This window comes from Lepidochelys kempii, chromosome 10 (assembly GCF_965140285.1).
Source record: "Lepidochelys kempii isolate rLepKem1 chromosome 10, rLepKem1.hap1, whole genome shotgun sequence".
Classification (NCBI taxonomy): Eukaryota; Metazoa; Chordata; order Testudines; family Cheloniidae; genus Lepidochelys; species Lepidochelys kempii.
In genome coordinates, this window is record NC_136389.1 from 10,288,099 (window position 1) to 10,306,223 (window position 18,125).

The 18,125-nt window shown below is 42.4% G+C and overlaps 1 protein-coding gene across 1 annotated transcript; it reads left to right on the forward strand.

Annotated features, from left to right (window-relative positions):
* The first annotated feature begins 854 nt into the window (after positions 1–854).
* On the forward strand, positions 855–18,119 carry LOC140918166 (cytochrome P450 3A9). The gene is made up of 13 exons (XM_073361948.2): positions 855–1,031; positions 2,854–2,947; positions 3,450–3,502; positions 5,778–5,877; positions 6,470–6,583; positions 6,907–6,995; positions 7,992–8,140; positions 8,968–9,095; positions 9,898–9,985; positions 12,860–13,020; positions 14,225–14,451; positions 15,521–15,683; positions 16,295–18,119. The coding sequence occupies exons 1-13, from the start codon at positions 961–963 to the stop codon at positions 16,391–16,393; spliced, it is 1,536 nt and encodes a 511-aa protein (XP_073218049.1). The 5' UTR covers positions 855–960; the 3' UTR covers positions 16,394–18,119.
* The last annotated feature ends 6 nt before the right edge of the window (positions 18,120–18,125 follow it).

Sequence of the window (18,125 nt, forward strand, 5' to 3'; positions counted from 1 at the left end):
TCATATCCAATCTATTTAGTATATTAAGCTTAGTTTGCATTTTTTGTTTATTTGCTAGGTAATCTGCTTTGATCTGTTTGCTATCACTTATAATCAATCTTTTGTAGTTAATAATCTTGTTTTTGATTTAATCTAAACCAGTGAGCTTTGACTGGAGTGCTTGGGGAAAATCTCTGCTTGGTTACCACAAGTGTGCATTGTTCTCTTCACATTGCGGGAGAGGCGGACTGGGTATTAAACCCACATACTGGCCAGATTTGACCAGGGCAGGACGGTACTGCTCTGGGGTCCTAGGCTGGGAAGCTGGTGGTTAGAGAGCCTGTGTGTAACTGCAGCTGGGTGTGTCCCTACCTGTGTGAATGCTCGTGAAAGTGCAGGCTGGAGGGCTTTGCAGCTTGTCACAGCAGTACAGTGTGAAAAGGAGCCCAGACTGGTGGGTCAGAGGGCTCAGTGGTACCCCTGTTCCAGGTGACAGCCGCGGGGAGAACCCATCACACTCTCTATGTAGGTATGTTGTCTTTTTATTGTCACTTTGACATTATTTATTTCTGTTTAGGAGCCCATTGGGTGGTTCCTCATTAAAACTAAATATTACACAGGAGGAACTTTATCAAGAGAAAACTGGAATAGCTGACTGTGTGTATATTAAAGAACTTGTGCTGAGGATCTTTATATTCCTAGAGATTACATTATATCTTTTGTCATGAGCTATTAAAGGTAACATTACCTGTCTAGATTGGCATTTTCACTATCTTTGGCATTCACTCCACCCTTTTGATTACATAAAGGACCAGCTCAAGTTTCATTTGGTCTCTGAGCCACGTGATTAGAGACAAACAGATAAAATGTTGCGACACTGTTTTTTCCCTAGTCCCAAGACTGATCAGAGCAGAGAGAGGGAAAAAAACAACAACTGAGAAGTTAGACAGAGAACAAGAAACTGAGAGGTACAGAGCTAAAATGAACCTTCTCCCTAGCTTTTCCATTGAGACCTGGGCTCTCCTGATTGCACTGCTATTTCTCCTGATACTGTAAGTATAATTCTACACTTTCCTTTTCTACTTGTGCTCTTTTCAAATTCTTGAAGGAGAGCCACTGTTAATTTAAATGTTACTGGTCTTTTCACAGAATCATATAAGCGTAGGGCTGGAAGGGACCTCAAGAGGTCATCTAGTTCAGTCCCCTGCACTCAAGACAGGACTAAGTAATAACTAGACCATTCCTGACAGGTGTTTGTCTAATCTGCTCTTAAAAACCTCTAATGCAGTGGCGCCGTAACTTTTGAGAGTTATGCCCTGTCTGCACCCTCCCCAGAGCCAGGAGCAGTGCTGCAGCTCCGGAGGAGGGTGGGGGGAAGGGATGTGGCCAGGGGTAAGAGGGCCAAGGTTGGGGTCTGCAGCTGGGGGTGGGTCTGGGGCCAGTGCCAGAGATGGGGCCAGGGGCTGAGGCTGGGTGTGGGAGCAGAGCTGCAGCTGGGCCGCAGTGGGGGCTGGCAGTCAGGCTCACGTCCGGGGCTGTCAACAGCTCCACTCCTACTCCCACCCTCAGCCTTGGCCCCGGGCCGAGAATGGAGCCAGGGCCAAGGGCCGAGGCTGGGGTGGGGCCGGGAGCGGAGCCGTGCCGAGGCTGGGGACAGGGTCAGGCGCGGGGCTGGGAGCTAGCACCACAACTGGGGGCGGGAGTGGAAGTGGACCCTGGTTTTCTCACCTGCCAATGCTGTTCTGCTATTAATGGCTCGCAGGTGACTTACTGCAAGCTTGAAGTTGCTAAGGAGTTGCTGAGGGAATCTTTATATTAAGACTGTTCCTCGCAACTACTTCCAGTGATGCAGGAAAAGGAGCACAGATACATTGCATTGAGGAGCCATTCAAGGACCCTTCCGGGGGTACACTCTGATCTTCAGTTTGGGAGAAGCTGTTCACCTTCACAGGCCCACATTTTCATATTGCAGCAACTCTGTGGCCACGCAAGACTTCTTGGTTGTCATGTTGCATTCAGTAGCTACTTGGAATTTCATTGTGGCAACAGGGATAGAACTGCTCCAAAAATACATGCCCCCACTATTTGAGTTGAAATAGAACATCCACTGACTATTCACATCAGGCTTATGATTCACAATTGACTCTTTTGAGTCTGTCTAGGGCAGTGGTGCTGTTCAGTACATTGCTTTATTTCCTGTGCAATAAAGTTATGTAAGCCAGTTCAATATGCTATTTTCCATCCCTTACACGGGGTTTGGGATAGCCTGGATCTCAAACAAACTAAGATGAAGGCCCTTCTGTTTGTTTTCATTGTTTGAAAATGGAATGGTTACAACAAGTGTGTTATTCTCCTGGCTACATTTCTGTCCTACTGTCCTACTAAAGGGTCCTACTAATACCCGTCACTTCTGTAGCACCATCTGTCTGAGGATCTCACAGCATTTTACAAATGGTGAATTGAGCCCAACAGCCCTGGGAGGGAGGCAAGGGTCATCATCCCAATTTTAAAGATTGGGAAATGGAGCCAGTGACTTGTGCTAGGGTCACAGCAAGCCAGTGACATACCCTGAAAAAAAGTCCCACATTTCCTTTCTTACAGGCCCCATGCTAAGCCCACTAGGCAATGCTAAACCCCAGAGATCGCTGTAGTACAGTGGTGAGCAAGTATTCCCTGTAGATACAGGCATGCTTATTAAATAGCTTTACAAAGCACAAATTTTTGGACCACACTTTCTAGCTTACAAAGTGGTTTCTTCAGTCCTGAGCTAATGCAAGAGCTTCACTTCCCCTGGATAGGCTTTGAGATCTTTCAGACCCAACATCACTGCAATTATTGTTCTAAAGCCTTCAGATTCTTCTGTTATTTTTACAGATATGGGATCTGGCCATTTGGTTTTTTCAAGAAATTGGGTATCCCTGGGCCAAAGCCATTGCCTTTCTTTGGAACTGCCTTGGAGTATCGTAAAGTGAGTGTTTGAAGGCATCTCCTGGCTCCAGAAATATATGTCCTTCATCATACAATAGCTAGATTTGTACACTGCATTGATGAGTTCTCCTGTGTGCTAAGCTCTGCCCTAATGCACAGGGTGTGTAGGACCCAATGCAGGATAACATTTCTGTAATGCAGATTATAGTGTGAAGGGTATGGTGAGCCCCGGGGTGATTGCCTAAAACAGGTGAACACATGTAGGTGGCTGGTTTGCTGTCACTATTTATTGAATTCCTTGCAAACAGTTTACTTAGAGACTCCTTAACCTCAAGCATGATACGCCCCTAGAATAAATAGATCCAACTATGTTCTTGAAGGATTCTATCCCTCACAAAGACATTAGGGGTCACACAAGTCTCAGGAGTGCTTGGTCTGGCTGCTTCCTCTAGATGTTTAGTCCCACGACAGCCCCATTCCCAGCCCCTCCCCTGGAAACCCTGCTTCTTTTCGAATTCCATTTTAACATTCTCTCTCTGCAGGGTTTCTTGGAGTTTGACAGTACATGCTATGAGACATACGGGAAAATCTGGGGGTGAGTATGTTGACCAACCAATACTGTTTGGTATTCTCCTCACATTATCCTATAGTCAGAATCCAAATTGGAGGGTGAAAAAAATCCACTGGAAGAGGAGATCTCAAAGGCCTGAATCCTGTAACTGGACCCTGTTCTCCATGTGGAATCCCAAAAAGGTTAATGGAGCAGCACCCAGATACAAGCATCCATCCACATGGATCTGACTGCAGGGTCTAAGCCACAGACATGCTATGTACATGTTAATCTGAACTCTCACATGAAAGCTGTTCCATATCAGATGCAGACTGCCAGCTTCTGCTCCCACTGAAGTTAATGGCAAAACTACTATTGACATAAAAGGAAATTTGTAACTTAGAAGTCCAGTTCTCCTGGATTGCAAATTGTAAAGGAAGGTATATGTATTCCAGATACGACACAGATATGCTGTTAGTGTACACAGATCTCTGTTCTACCAACTCTGTTTCTGTCTCTAACCCTGACCTGCTGAAGCGTGATATGTTTGTGTTACCGCTGCTCTTATTCTGCACTGGATATTCCCTACATTTGCCACTGTGGTTATTACTTGGGCTACATGATCTGGTATCTTCTGCAATCTATCCAACTGGCCCTTATAACATTTTCCCATCCATTCAAAAACCCATATAAATCCACATTTACCTTACGTCCGTTATAGGATAATAAATCTTGAAAAATCTGGTCTTAAAACCATGATTTAAAACAAGAATTCAAGCCAATCTACAGGTGTATTTCAGTGCAACCTGCTGAAAAGTTTTAAGTACGTGAATCAAAAGGATGGAACAAATTTACTGCTAACATCATAACAAGAGTATAAGAGTCTGGAAATATACAGTGCAAAAAGTGAAAGTGAAGGTACCTACTGCCTTTAGGATTCAGTAACTCTATGTTCAGTACCTCTCATTGATTTTAGAAGGTGTTTGTCCTTCTACAGGATTGGACCCTTTCTTGAATGTTTGTAAAAAAAAAAAAAGCTCACGAAAGCTCATGCTCAAATAAATTGGTTAGTCTCTAAGGTGCCACAAGTACTCCTTTTCTCTTTCCACATTGTGTGATGTTACTGTGACATCCTGCTGAACATTATTTGCTTATGATAAACCTTTTGTTACAATTAAAGTTATGCATGACACCACATGAGGGGCTTGAATCACAGAAAAATTGGTACTATTGATCGTTTGGTTTTGGAAAAGATTTTCCAGTAAAAATCTTTTACAGGAAAAATCCTATTCTAGGACCAGTGAGAGGGGACGGATTGATTTGAGAAAAATTGAAAGGAAGAAATGTTTTACTTGGGAAAATGAGGAACTGTAGAGAGCTGTCTACATGCATTTGAAGGGCATAAGCACCAAAGAGGGAGAGGAGTTTAGGGCGGCAGACAGAAGTACAACTAGGAGGAAAGGGATGAAATTAAATGAGCATCACCCATTTAAAAATGACACCTTGGCCTGAAATCTTTTACTTACTAGTGATACCAGTAGCACCCAGATGACTATAAATGAAAGAAAGTCGAGAAAAAACAGTATTTCTCTCTGTAGCTTCAGTTTGTTAACTATGTGCGTTTGACAGCACTTTGTATATAGCCATTTTCACCATTTCCCCTGGATAGTCAGTTCCTCCTATTCTTTGTGTTGGTCTTTAATGCAACTACAAGAAACAGAAAACTGATTTAAAACACAACTGTAGTACTGTAAGCATAATGGGGGAACTGGGAACGGGTGTAGCACTGCACCTAAAACTCCATTTAACTTACTTTTTCTGAAGTGACTAAAATGTGATGCGGGGTCTCTTTCAGAAAAGATACAGGTAGGCTGTCTTTTGGGGATATTTATGTGTGTGTGAGAGAGATTTTTCAGACAGGCATAGTCTCTCAGAGGAAACATTCCTGCAGTGGCTGGAAAAGGCAGGAATATATGATGACCTGAAGGTCTTTTCCATCTCTAATTTCTATGATTCTGTATATCTGTATTTCTAGTCAGTGCACTTTGCTTTAGAAGCTAATAAAGACTAGGACTTGTAGCTATCAGAGAAACACCAGTTTTTCCACTGAATGCATCCGATGAAGTGAGCTGTAGCTCATGAAAGCTTATGCTCAAATAAATTGGTTAGTCTCTAAAGGGCCACAAGTACTCCTTTTCTTTTTGCGAATACAGACTAACATGGCTGCTACTCTGAAACCAGGGAGGAAGGAGCTTTTGTTTAACTCTTGACTTTCACTGATAGTAGTTAATCATGGATTTTTATTTCTTTTCCCCCATAGGTTTTATGAAGGCAGGCAACCTGTGCTGGCTGTCACAGATCCTACAATAATTAAAACCGTGCTGGTGAAAGAGTGCTTCACCACCTTTACCAACCGGCGGGTAGGCTTGTAATCATTAATATTCATCAGAAAGATGCAATAAAGCCATAAGAACATCAAATACTGTAGTTAAACTCTGTAGAGATACACAAGATTTCTTCTGGAGATGCATTCAAAACGAATGCACAGCTGGCATTAATCTAAGTGGCCACTGCATATCCCTAAAGGAACAAGGGAGCAGGGGGACCTCACCTGGAACTGGATCCCCTGGCTCTCAGAGAAAACTATTTGACTGCACTTAAAAGCTGCTTAGGTTGTTTACTTTTATTTATTAAATAAAAAAAAAAGTTCTTAGGACAAAGTCAGCTCTCAGTTACACCAGTATAAACGAGAGCTGAATTTGATAGTGTGTGTGTGCACGCAAGTGCATGAGCACCAGTCTGAGTTAGTGTGTGTACATTTGTAGAGGTCTCCCCCAGTGCGTGTAGAGTTGGTGTCTTCTTGTGGGTGTATCTGCCTAAGTGTAACCAGTGTGGGGAAGTGTATGTGTGTGTGTACATGGGGCGGGAAAAGGATTGCTTTGTGCACTCTTATGTTTAGTAGAGAAACCCAATAGCTTCTTGACAGCTATAAACTTGCCTTTGTCACCCCAGAACTTAGGTCTAGTGGGAGTGCTGGAGTCGGCTGTCTCCATGGCTCAGGATGAGAAATGGAAGAGAATTCGTACAGTGCTCTCTCCAACCTTCACCAGTGGGAAGCTAAAGGAGGTAAAACCCAGAGGACCAGGCACACACTAACCCTCGGGTCAGTGCACAGGTGGCATTCAGGCTGAGATAGTTATAATGGTCTGGTCTCTTCAGTCCGATTCAAATGATTAAACTGGCCTATTTCATTTGTGCCTTCTAATGTAAAAAAAAGAAAAAGAAAGAAACAAAGGAAAAAGGAAGGATTAAAACAAAAAGCCCCTGACAGTAGAAACGGATCAAGTCTGTAAGTACTAATGAACCTCCCCTCTGCTTCTCAGAAGCTAGGCTTAACGAAGAAGTAACATTTGGTATGTTTAAGTCATGTCCTGTAATGTGTATTTCAGATGTTTCCCATTATGAAGCAATACGGGGAGGTTTTGGTGAGAAATGTTCAGAAGAAAGCAGAAAAGGATGAGCCCGTGGAAGTTAAGGAGTGAGTAACTCTTCCAGGAACAGGAACAGCAAATCTTGTTAGCAACTCTTTGGTTCATTCATTACTGACAATGCAGGTTGTTCTTTGAATAAACCAGACTTCTGAAGTGATGAACAGGACTATCTGAAGGGCTAAAATGAAATTTAAAAGGGAAAATAGAGGTTAAATCTCAAGAAAATCTCCCTGGGGTGAAACCTGTGGAACATTCTCTCAAGGGAACTGGTGGACGCCCCAAAGTTTGGCACATTTTAAACTAGAGTGGAAAAAACACTATAAAATGTAGCATAGGGAACAACCCTGCACTGGCAAGGAGTTTGAGAGGATGGTCTAACAGACCTTTACTATCTCTGAGGTCTGCTATTTAATATAGGAGGACCAAAGCCAAGACTTGGAGGTCAGGCAAAACATCTTTGTAAAGGTGCGCTTCCATGAAAGTTCTTAGATGGTGAACTCTTTGGGGCAGAGACTGTGTTTTTTTGCCTGCGTTGACCCAGCATGTTTGGGCACTACCGGAATACAAATAATAAATAAATAATAAATAATATATTATTATTTGATTTTTATTTATTTTTCACAGCTCATTTATTCTACCACTGGAGCACACAGATTTAATATCAGCTGTCAGCAGAACTAGGGCTCCTAGCCTCTTAACAGGCCACAGCCACTTGACAAGACATTCACAGGCCCTTGAATAGGTCTGATTCCACCAGAGGACACACACATAGGCCAATACATTACATTGTGTAATATCCAGAGCAAGGCTACCAGATTCTAGATTCTGAGCGCTGTAGGTAAAACTTCATGAAACTCTATTCCTTTGTCTTTAGATGTTCTACTTGTGTTGAGTACCTTGCCCCCTCTTTACAACAGCATAAAGAAAAGTCTCATGAGAGTTTTCTGTTCTTTAAGGAGATGCAATATAGGAGGGAAAAGTTGTAATTACCTATTTCAAACATTAACTCCCCTATCTGTGTTCTGTTTTCTGTCTTTTCTCAGCATCTTTGGAGCCTATAGCATGGATGTTGTCACTAGCACTTCCTTTGGTGTGAACATTGACTCCATGAACAACCCCAAAGATCCTTTTGTCAAGGAAATCAAGAAGCTAGTGAAGTTTGACTTGTTTCACCCACTCTTCATTTTGATAAGTAAATTGTCTCTTGCTCACTAAAAATTCCATTTAAGTGTTTCGTTTGGAACCGTGACTTCAGCATCAGAATCAGACAAGTGGTCTATCGGTTATACAATACAAGTAGCTATACCTGAGCCTATAAGCCAATGACTAGGCAACTTTACTGCCAAGGATAAAAGTCTCAAGGGTCACCTTAGACAAATTCTGCTCTAACTTATACCCATACAATCCCACGGATGAGAATCATCTGGAGTTATGCAAGTGCTAGTAAGATCAGAATTTGGTCTATAGGTTGTGGGAAGGATCACAATGCTGTGGGGAAGGTTTGGAGATGTTTGCTGGGACATGAGACGTTAGTGAATATCAGAACGTTGAGGTCAGTCTGAAATGACTGGAAGAATTTCAAAACTTTTAGTTTATTTTCATTCTGGTCCATATCGCTGTAGCATTGGTAGTACAAACTGGAGGAATGTCCTGCACTCGGAATGTGACTCCCCAGTCTCAGTGACAGCACCTCCAGTCAGACGTGGTGTGAAATAGTGGAATGTTCCTTCTGCTTTCATTTACATTTAGGGCTAAATTATATCATTTGTGCAGAAACCTGAGAAGAGAAGCTTGGAGCCCACCTGCCCCACGAGGAACATGGTGGCAGACAGGCCCTCAGTGAGCTCCCCAGTACACAGGAGAAATGATCAAACAAAGCCATCATTTAAATGCAGCCTCATCTTTCTAATAAACATTTCAGTTGTTCTAATTAATATTTTACCATAGATATCTTAGGTGAAATGGACTTCTATTCCCTGGACCTTGCTTCAATCACAGTTATTTTTGTCTCCCTTCTAGTTGTATGCCCGTTCCTCATTCCCCTTCTTAAGAAGATGGATGTGAAGTTATTCCCCAAAGATGCCACAGAATTCTTCACAAAGTCAATCGCCAGAATGAAGGAGGACCGTGAAAAAGAGGCCAAAGGGGTTAGCAGACTCTCCCAGTCATGATGCCAGAGAACATTCTCTATTCAATTAGCCCAAGAGGAAAACACTTACTTGCTTGAGTTAGAGTCCAGCAAAGGACCACAATAGTGTGTGAAATCTCAGGGCTATATCAGGGTAAAACCCATGCAAACTGGATTGCAGTTTGGGTGTGCAAAGATTACGATTTACAGAAAACTACCCGTAGGAGTAGACTTGGAGAGCTGGAGCAGACAGAGGGAGAGACTCCACTGAGCAAGCAGTAGAGCTGTGCATCAATACTCAGTGCAGTGTCACTGATATTGTGGTATTCAGGAGCACAGTCCCCAAAAGAGGCCGTCTTCACTCTCCAAAAATGACAGAATCAGATTTATCTCCCTGCTGGACTTCACCTCCCCCAGAGTAATCCTGTTTTAAGGGAGCTACTTGAAAAAGTCACTTACTGAGATGTAGTTATTACTTTCCCCTAAAATTGCACAGCTACATTAATGAGGGTGCTTTGCAATGTGGACAAAAGTAGTTTAGCTCTGCAGTCGTCATTCCTTGCGACAGCAAGAGACCAAGTCTGCTGTCTTGGCTGACATCTCTCTGGGACTGGGCAGATGGAACCCTCCCAGAAGCGTAAGAGTTTCATGTTTTGACCCACTGTAACAAGAAAGGCATTTACATTCTGCTGGGTCCTCTCTGGCCACTCCTGGGGACTTTAAAATACAACCTTTATGTTTTGAGACCCATCTTTGTGAGCCTTCCCTAGGGGATCTCTCACCAAACCAGCTCTCCATTGAGCAGTTACTTCTTTTCCCAGGGCCGAGTGGATTTCCTGCAGCTGATGATGGAATCCCAGAACTCTAACACTAGCTATGAAAGCAATGGGGTGACTCACACATATAAAGGTAACACCATAAAAATAGTCGTACTCGTGAGTGCCTTTGGGGGCTGCTGGAGTGAGGGGAATAGGAACAGGTGTCCTACTGGAGAGGAAATAAATGGTTCATCCCGCCGTCTGCAGCTGGGGAGAGGACTCGTTGATTCACCTGGACTATACATACATTTTTGTCCAGCACAGAGTTAGATGGGGACAAGTGTTCATCCCTTTTATGTAACACTCTTTCCACAAGTAGAATAGAAGACATGCATTCCAGGCCAACTCCTGCCGTATAATTGTTAGCCTTGGCCAGTGAAAAATATCGAGTTGGTACCTGCCAATATGGTAAGAGGCAAAAGCCAGCTCTGCTCCCCAGCTGTTCGTTTGCATTGCATCACTATTCACAATTCTTTTAAATACAACTGCTTCAATGCCAGCTTGGTTAGAAGGTTTCAGAGTAACAGCCGTGTTAATCTGTATTCGCAAAAAGAAAAGGAGGACTTGTGGCACCTTAGAGACTAACCAATTTATTTGAGCATAAGCTTTCGTGAGCTAAAGCTCACTTCATCGGATGCATACTGTGGAAAGTGTAGAAGATCTTTTTATACACACAAAGCATGAAAAAATACCTCCCGCCACCCCACTCTCCTGCTGGTAATAGCTTATCTAAATTGATCACTCTCCTTACAATGTGTATGATAACCAAGTTGGGCCATTTGCAGCACAAATGATCCATTGTCTACAGCCAAGCTCTGCGATACAACCGCATTTGCTCCAACCCCTCAGACAGAGACAAACATCTACAAGATCTCTATCAAGCATTCTTACAACTACAATACCCACGTGCGGAAGTGAAGAAACAGATTGATAGAGCCAGAAGAGTTCCCAGAAGTCACCTACTACAGGACAGGCCTAACAAAGAAAATAACAGAACGCCACTATCCATCACCTTCAGCCCCCAACTAAAACCCCTCCAACGCATTATTAAGGATCTACAACCTATCCTGAAGGATGACCCAACACTCTCACAAATCTTGGGAGACAGGCCAGTCCTTGCCTACAGACAGCCCCCCAACCTGAAGCAAATACTCACCAGCAACCACATACCACACAACAGAATCACTAACCCAGGAACCTATCCTTGCAACAAAGCCCGTTGCCAACTGTGCCCACATATCTATTCAGAGGACACCATCACAGGGCCTAATAACATCAGCCACACAATCAGAGGATCGTTCACCTGCACATCCACCAATGTGATATATGCCATCATGTGCCAGCAATGCCCCTCTGCCATGTACATTGGTCAAACTGGACAGTCTCTATGTAAAAGAATAAATGGACACAAATCAGATGTCAAGAATTATAACATTCATAAACCAGTCGGAGAACACTTCAATCTCTCTGGTCACGCGATTACAGACATGAAAGTTGCTATATTACAACAAAAAAACTTCAAATCCAGACTCCAGCGAGAAACTGTTGAATTGGAATTCATTTGCAAATTGGATACAATTAACTTAGGCTTGAAGAGAGACTGGGAGTGGCTAAGTCATTATGCAAGGTAACCTATTTCCCCTTGTTTTTTCCTACCCCCCCATCCCCAGACGTTCTTGTTAAACCCTGGATTTGTGCTGGAAATGGCCCACCTTGATTATCATACACATTGTAAGGAGAGTGGTCACTTTAGGTAAGCTTTTACCAGCAGGAGAGTGGGTTTGTGTGTGTGTGTGGGGGGGTGGGGTGGGGGGTGGGGCGGGGTGAGAAAACCTGGATTTGTGCTGGAAATGGCCCAACTTGATTATCATACACATTGTAAGGAGAGTGATCACTTTAGATAAGCTATTACCAGCAGGAGAGTGGAGTGGGAGAAGGTATTTTTTCATGCTTTGTGTGTATATAAAAAGATCTTCTACACTTTCCAAAGTATGCATCCGATGAAGTGAGCTGTAGCTCACGAAAGCTGATGCTCAAATAAATTGGTTAGTCTCTAAGGTGCCACAAGTACTCCTTTTCTTTTAGCTTGGTTAGAAATATCCTTAATTCTTCTCAGCACTGGGAGATAGCAGGTGTCCTGTGACATTTATGGCTTGGGTTAGATAAGCTGAAAATGAACCACAGCAAACTTGGCAGGAACCCATGTTTTGCTTTGTGTGTTCTGCATACACCAATCAACAATACCAGAGGTTACAAAGCAATCATTAGTCCCTGTTTAATTTTCCCACCAGACCCATGAGCCATGCCTATGGGATAATAACAGTAACAACAATAATAATAATAATAATTAGTGATTATTATTATTAAGGCTAAGATTTTGTCAGGGATATTTTTAGTAAAAGTCAGGGACCGGTCACGGGCTTCCATTAATTTTTCTTTATTGCCATTGACCGGTCCCCTGACTTTTACTAAAAATATCCCTGACCAAATGGGGAGCCCAGCTGCGGGGTCCCCACGCGGCCTGCAAAGATTGGGCAGTTGCGGGGGCGCTCCGAGCTCCAGGGTCCCCCTGTTCAGAGCTCCAGAGTAACCCTGCCACCTGCAGTGGCCAGGAGCTTTGAAGGATCCCCAGTGCCCACGGTGGCTAAGAGCTCCGGGGTACCCCTGCAGTCGCTCGGAGCTTCTGGGCCCCCTCCCCACCGCCTGCAGCCACGGGGAGCTGTGGGTCCTTCCTGCTGCAGCGGGCGGTCGGGGGACCCTGCAGCTCCCGGCCGACAGGGCTGAGTTTACGGAGGTCGCTGGAAGTCACAGATTCCGCGACCTCCATGAAAATTTTTTAGCCTTAATAATAATAAATCGTTGGCCATCTATACTTTTATAAAATACACAATGTGCAAAGAGCGCAGCCTATGTGCTGTAATGTTTGGGCCTCAACTTTTCTACCTGTTTTCCTCTCTTCTCACAGGCCTGACTGATACTGAGATTTTGGCACAAGCGCTTATTTTCATTGTTGCTGGATATGAGCCCACCAGCAACTCCCTTTGCTACCTGGCTTACAAGCTGGCCACCCACCCTGATGTGCAGCAGAAGCTGCAGGATGAGCTAGACTCAGTTTTACCAAACAAGGTAAGAGAATGTTGGCTGCTCAGTGATTCCACAGAGCCTCTTTAAAGCTAGTTTCTTCCCTCTAGTTAAGTCCAGTTAAGGAGACTGTTCTTTAAAGACGTTAAATACATTGCTAAAAAACTACCATTTAATAAATATTGACGCTGCTATCCTGTGGAAGCTCTTGATGGGCACACTTTAAGAAAGTTCTGCTTTCACTAAAAGGAGAGCCAATAACTTGCTTCCAAAATGGCATATGTTCATTTCAGGTGTGTTACATAAAGTACCATGTGTAGAATATACCACTGCAATCTTGCAAACTCCGCACCATAACTATTACACGCATAATAGCTGTTGTGCATTTCTCAAAATCTCCAGATGATATATGATGGGAAGGGAGGCTGAGGAGATGGTGAACACGGATAACAGTAGCCTGGCAATACCAGAGATTGCGAATCAGTCTTTAGTACAATTTTTAAATCCCCAATCTCAAACCCACACCAGTAACTCTGCCCATGGGACAATAAAATAAATCCTTACTGAGTCATATATGTATATTATACCGATATATACAGACACAGAGACACACACACACACATCTTGTTTTTCTTATATCTGCTTGTCTATATATTTTCCCCATACTACCCTTTTTGCTACCTATTTATCTCTCTCATCAGAATTCACACACTCCGCAAGGGGCAAATTACCTCAAGTTACTTTAACTTGCTAAACAACAATGAATTGTTTATGAAGCAGTAGCAAAGGGAAACAAGGAGCGATCAGGAGTAGATAGTTACGCTCATGGAAAGGAGATGCTAGATGGGAGACATGGAGTATTCTTGGAACAACTCAGGAAATTCATACCATTATTCATGGGTACTCATATTATGGTGTTCGTGATCTCTTACACTGGACTTCTACATGTTTCAAGAAATGCCACTTTTCAAAAATGCATTGGCCATACCAGGAGGCTTGGAGAATTGCTGATTTTAAGTACAAACTTTGTTTGCAAAAATGGTCAGAGATTTTCAGTAACTTACATTATTTAGGAAAGGAAAATTAAGGTGAATTCTTAGGTTCACACTGAAAGTTCAGTTCAGGATTGAATATAGAATGTGCACTGTAACAGATGAGAGGGGAGGACATGATGGTTTCCACACTGATCACATGGAAATCTGATCTAGACTCCCACATACCTGACAATCTTTTTCCCATTCCTCTGAAGGCTCTTCTTACCTACAATGCCCTGATGCAGATGGAGTATCTCGACATGGCAGTGAATGAAGTCCTTAGGCTGTTTCCTCTTGGAGGACGACTTGAAAGGGTCTGCAAGAAAGACGTAGAGATAAATGGACTGACCATTCCAAAAGACACTGTGGTTATGATCCCACCCTCGGTTCTGCATCGTATCCCAGAATACTGGCCAGAACCAGAGGAGTTCAGACCAGAAAGGTACAGAATCTATATCAATAGGGAATGAGCAATATAATTATCTCTTTTACCGGTATTACTTCATTCCTAAATATCAGTCTCTTACAAAGAAATTCTTGTTGTGTTTAATCTTAACACCTGTTTGCAAATACAGAAGCTGGAGAGGATTCACCATTGTGAAGACCCACCACTCATGAGTCCATAGTTAAGGCTGAGTTGAATTTTGCACTTACAGCAGGGATTTAACAACTCTGTTACACATGAAGAATACAGCATATTCTCCTCAGAAGTACAGCACTTCCTCTCTGAGTACAGAGTGAGCTATCTGAGATTGTGCAAGTACATTGGTTGATTAATTTAGGAGTTAAAATTAATTTAAAAAATTGGTCCTTTTGAGAAATTTAGCACCCATTGTCAGTCTATTTCTTTCTCCCATCTCAACAACAGAATAATACTGACACTTCAAAATTTCCCATATAGTCAGAACTCACTGAAATCTTTTCTAGAAACTACATTTGAAAACCATTAGGATTAAAGGTAATTTTTCCCATTAGTATTCATCACTGAAAGTTTTTCCTTCAGAAGGGGTTGGCTGTAGAGAATTCCACGTAGAACTGCCCTCTTTCAAACTGATACCATCTCCCACTGGTCTCAGTGGGACTGAGGTCATACTTGCCCACAGTTAGATGTCATTTTCAAAATGGCCACCTATCTCCCATTGTTCCCAATAGGACTGAAACAACAGGCTGCTCTTAACAAAGATGTCTGCTGGCTTCACTCTCTCAGGAAACAATGGGAAAGAAATAGTGGTCATTTTGAAAGAGTGGAACTCACGATGCTGCTAGCCTGGGTGCAAAGAACATAATCTGGGCTTTGAACTCAGATCCTCCGGCTCACCCCACCCCAAACAGCTGAGGGTCTGTGTAACTATTAGGCTGCTGGGATAACCAAAGATGTGCTAGTTATAAAAAAGCAAAGATTCTCTAACACACAATCAGAGGTTCATTTAGAGAGAGAGAGAGAGAGAGATACTTGGCCTTCTTTTTCTTTGCTTCCCTAATTTCTTTCTTACACTTGTGACTGGAATCAGGTTCAGTAAAGAGAACAAAGAGGTTCTGGATCCATACACATACCTGCCCTTTGGAGCTGGTCCCAGGAACTGCATTGGAATGAGGTTTGCTCTCCTCTCCATGAAAGTTGCTATTGCCAGTCTGCTGCAGAATTTCACCTTCAGACCCTGCAAAGAAACCCAGGTGAGAAACCCAGATTAAATTTGAAAACTCAGATGTGAAAACCAGATGATTATTCCCTGGCAAGAGTGAATTAAAAACAGTTTTAAATACTTTATTTGGGTAAACAGGTGGTAGATGGTGACAAATGAAAAATAAATGTGCAACACAGATGTTAGAGCATAGAAGTGTAATACACAGAAGATTGTATATTGCATGCCTGTGTGAAGTATACAGTATTCTAAAATATATCATAGGAGTTATTCTATTTCCCTATTCTAAGGGAAAAAATAGCAACCAAGGAAACATTACAGGACAGAAAGGAGAGGAAAGTGGTTAATCAGCATTAGTGATGCCTTCATTCCAGTACATTAGTCTGGGCCCATTGGGGATGGATGAAACTTCCATAACAAAACCCCAAGCAAGGAGTAAACTCTCCTGGACTGGGGCTTTGATAGAAAACCAAAAGTATGTCCAAGTTTGTAAAACTTATAGTAACGGTGGGGCAGGTTTTGAGTGAACCTGGACTGGATTTTGGGCAAAGAAGAGAAAACAAAGGCATATTATCTCTTTGATAATCTGTGTATATTTTATTTGCTGGGCTACAAATGTTCTTTTCTCTGCTAATGTTGCAGATCCCGCTCAAGCTGAATTCCCGGGGATTCCTGATACCAGAGAAACCTATTGTTCTGAAGTTAGTCCCCAGAGCTTATACCTCACACCCAGAGGAGTAAGACCCAACAGAGTTCACAGCAGCTCGCCAGAGTACCAGCAGAAGCTTTACATCATTGGGTCTCTGCCACAAATGCAGAAGAAGAGCTTCCGTTCATTCCTAAGGCATTTACTGAATATCTACATAAAAATTGTGACTGTCAGAAATGTAAACCTGGACAGTGACTGTAAATAGCTTTTATACCATCTACGATTTAGAGAATGTATATGAAGGAAAAATTCTACTGAGGCACAGCTCTGCTTCTCTGACTCCTTTCTAGTGAGATTCCTCCATCTGGAGAGGGAATGACTGTATCATCCAAGAGGCAGTGGGAACTTTTTTGCTGGAAACAGAAATCACTAGAGCTACTGGGGGCAGGGGTGGGTGAATGCCAAGAGTTTTGTGAGTTGTACTGATATTTGAAGAAGTGTGTATAAACTGTTGGGCTGTTGAATTTACTGGGATGTGGTGAGATTATCCTGGAAACCAAATCCCTCTTGGGTCATATGTTAATGGAACAAAAGCATGTAACCTGTACAGAGAACAGAATTCATCAAATGTTTGTGAAAGGACTCTCTGTTGTGTACTCTGAATAAGTTGTTCACTTCAGCCTTGAAAAAATATTCAGTCTGGACCCCTGAAATAACCCACATACAGCATCTTCCATTTAATTTACTGAATTTGGTTCTTCATTTAACTTGATCAAAGCTTCTGTTCCTACTGTAAAATGTATTACAAATAATACGACTCCTACCTAGTATTTTGGTTAAGTGGATCACTTTAGGGCAGGGTTATTAATCTGATCATTAACCACACAATCACAGGTTTCAGAGTAACAGCCGTGTCAGTCTGTATTCGCAAAAAGAAAAGGAGTACTTGTGGCACCTTAGAGACTAACCAATTTATTTGAGCATCCGATGAAGTGAGCTGTAGCTCACGAAAGCTCATGCTCAAATAAATTGGTTAGTCTCTAAGGTGCCACAAGTACTCCTTTTCTTTTAACCACACAATGTTGCCATTTAATCAATAAAGCAGGGCAAAATTCTGAATGTGGGAGAGACCAAGGAAGAGCCATACGACAATGAACAAGATGACTGCAATGAAAGTTGCACTATTTAGGCATTGTTATTGACACTGTAGGCACTGCTATGTGCTAGGCACTCTGTGATATGAGCCCTACTTATTGTATGGGTTGCAAGATCAACCACTTAGTAAGGTCAAACTGATAGAAAGAGATCCTCAAGATAAGAGGTAGGTATCTCACCAAATAAGGGTAAATCCATCCTATTCATTGTATCCACTCATAATACTCCACACCTGAACGTAGCCATTATATGAAGAACACACCCTCCTACGTCAATGTCTGTACTTTGACATGCTCACCTTTTACCCCCGATCGGGGATATTGCAGATTATGTATTCCTTATGCCATCTGATCCTAAACCGAATTTTGCACCCCTTGATAATCTGTACCTTATTCCCTGACAACCAGAAATTTCTATGCTTAATCTCTGTACCATTTTTTTTATTTTAACATCATCTTAATAAAATTATTAAATCTATTTACTTTCTATCTTGTAAGCCACTTAGTCAAGTAATTCAGATAAATGTGATAACAAAAACCTCGAGTAAGGTTGTAAATAGCTGACTGTGTGTATATTAAAGAACTTGTGCTGAGGATCTTTGTATGCCTAGAGATTACATTATATATTTTGTCATGAGCTATTAAAGGTAACATTACCTGTCTAGATTGG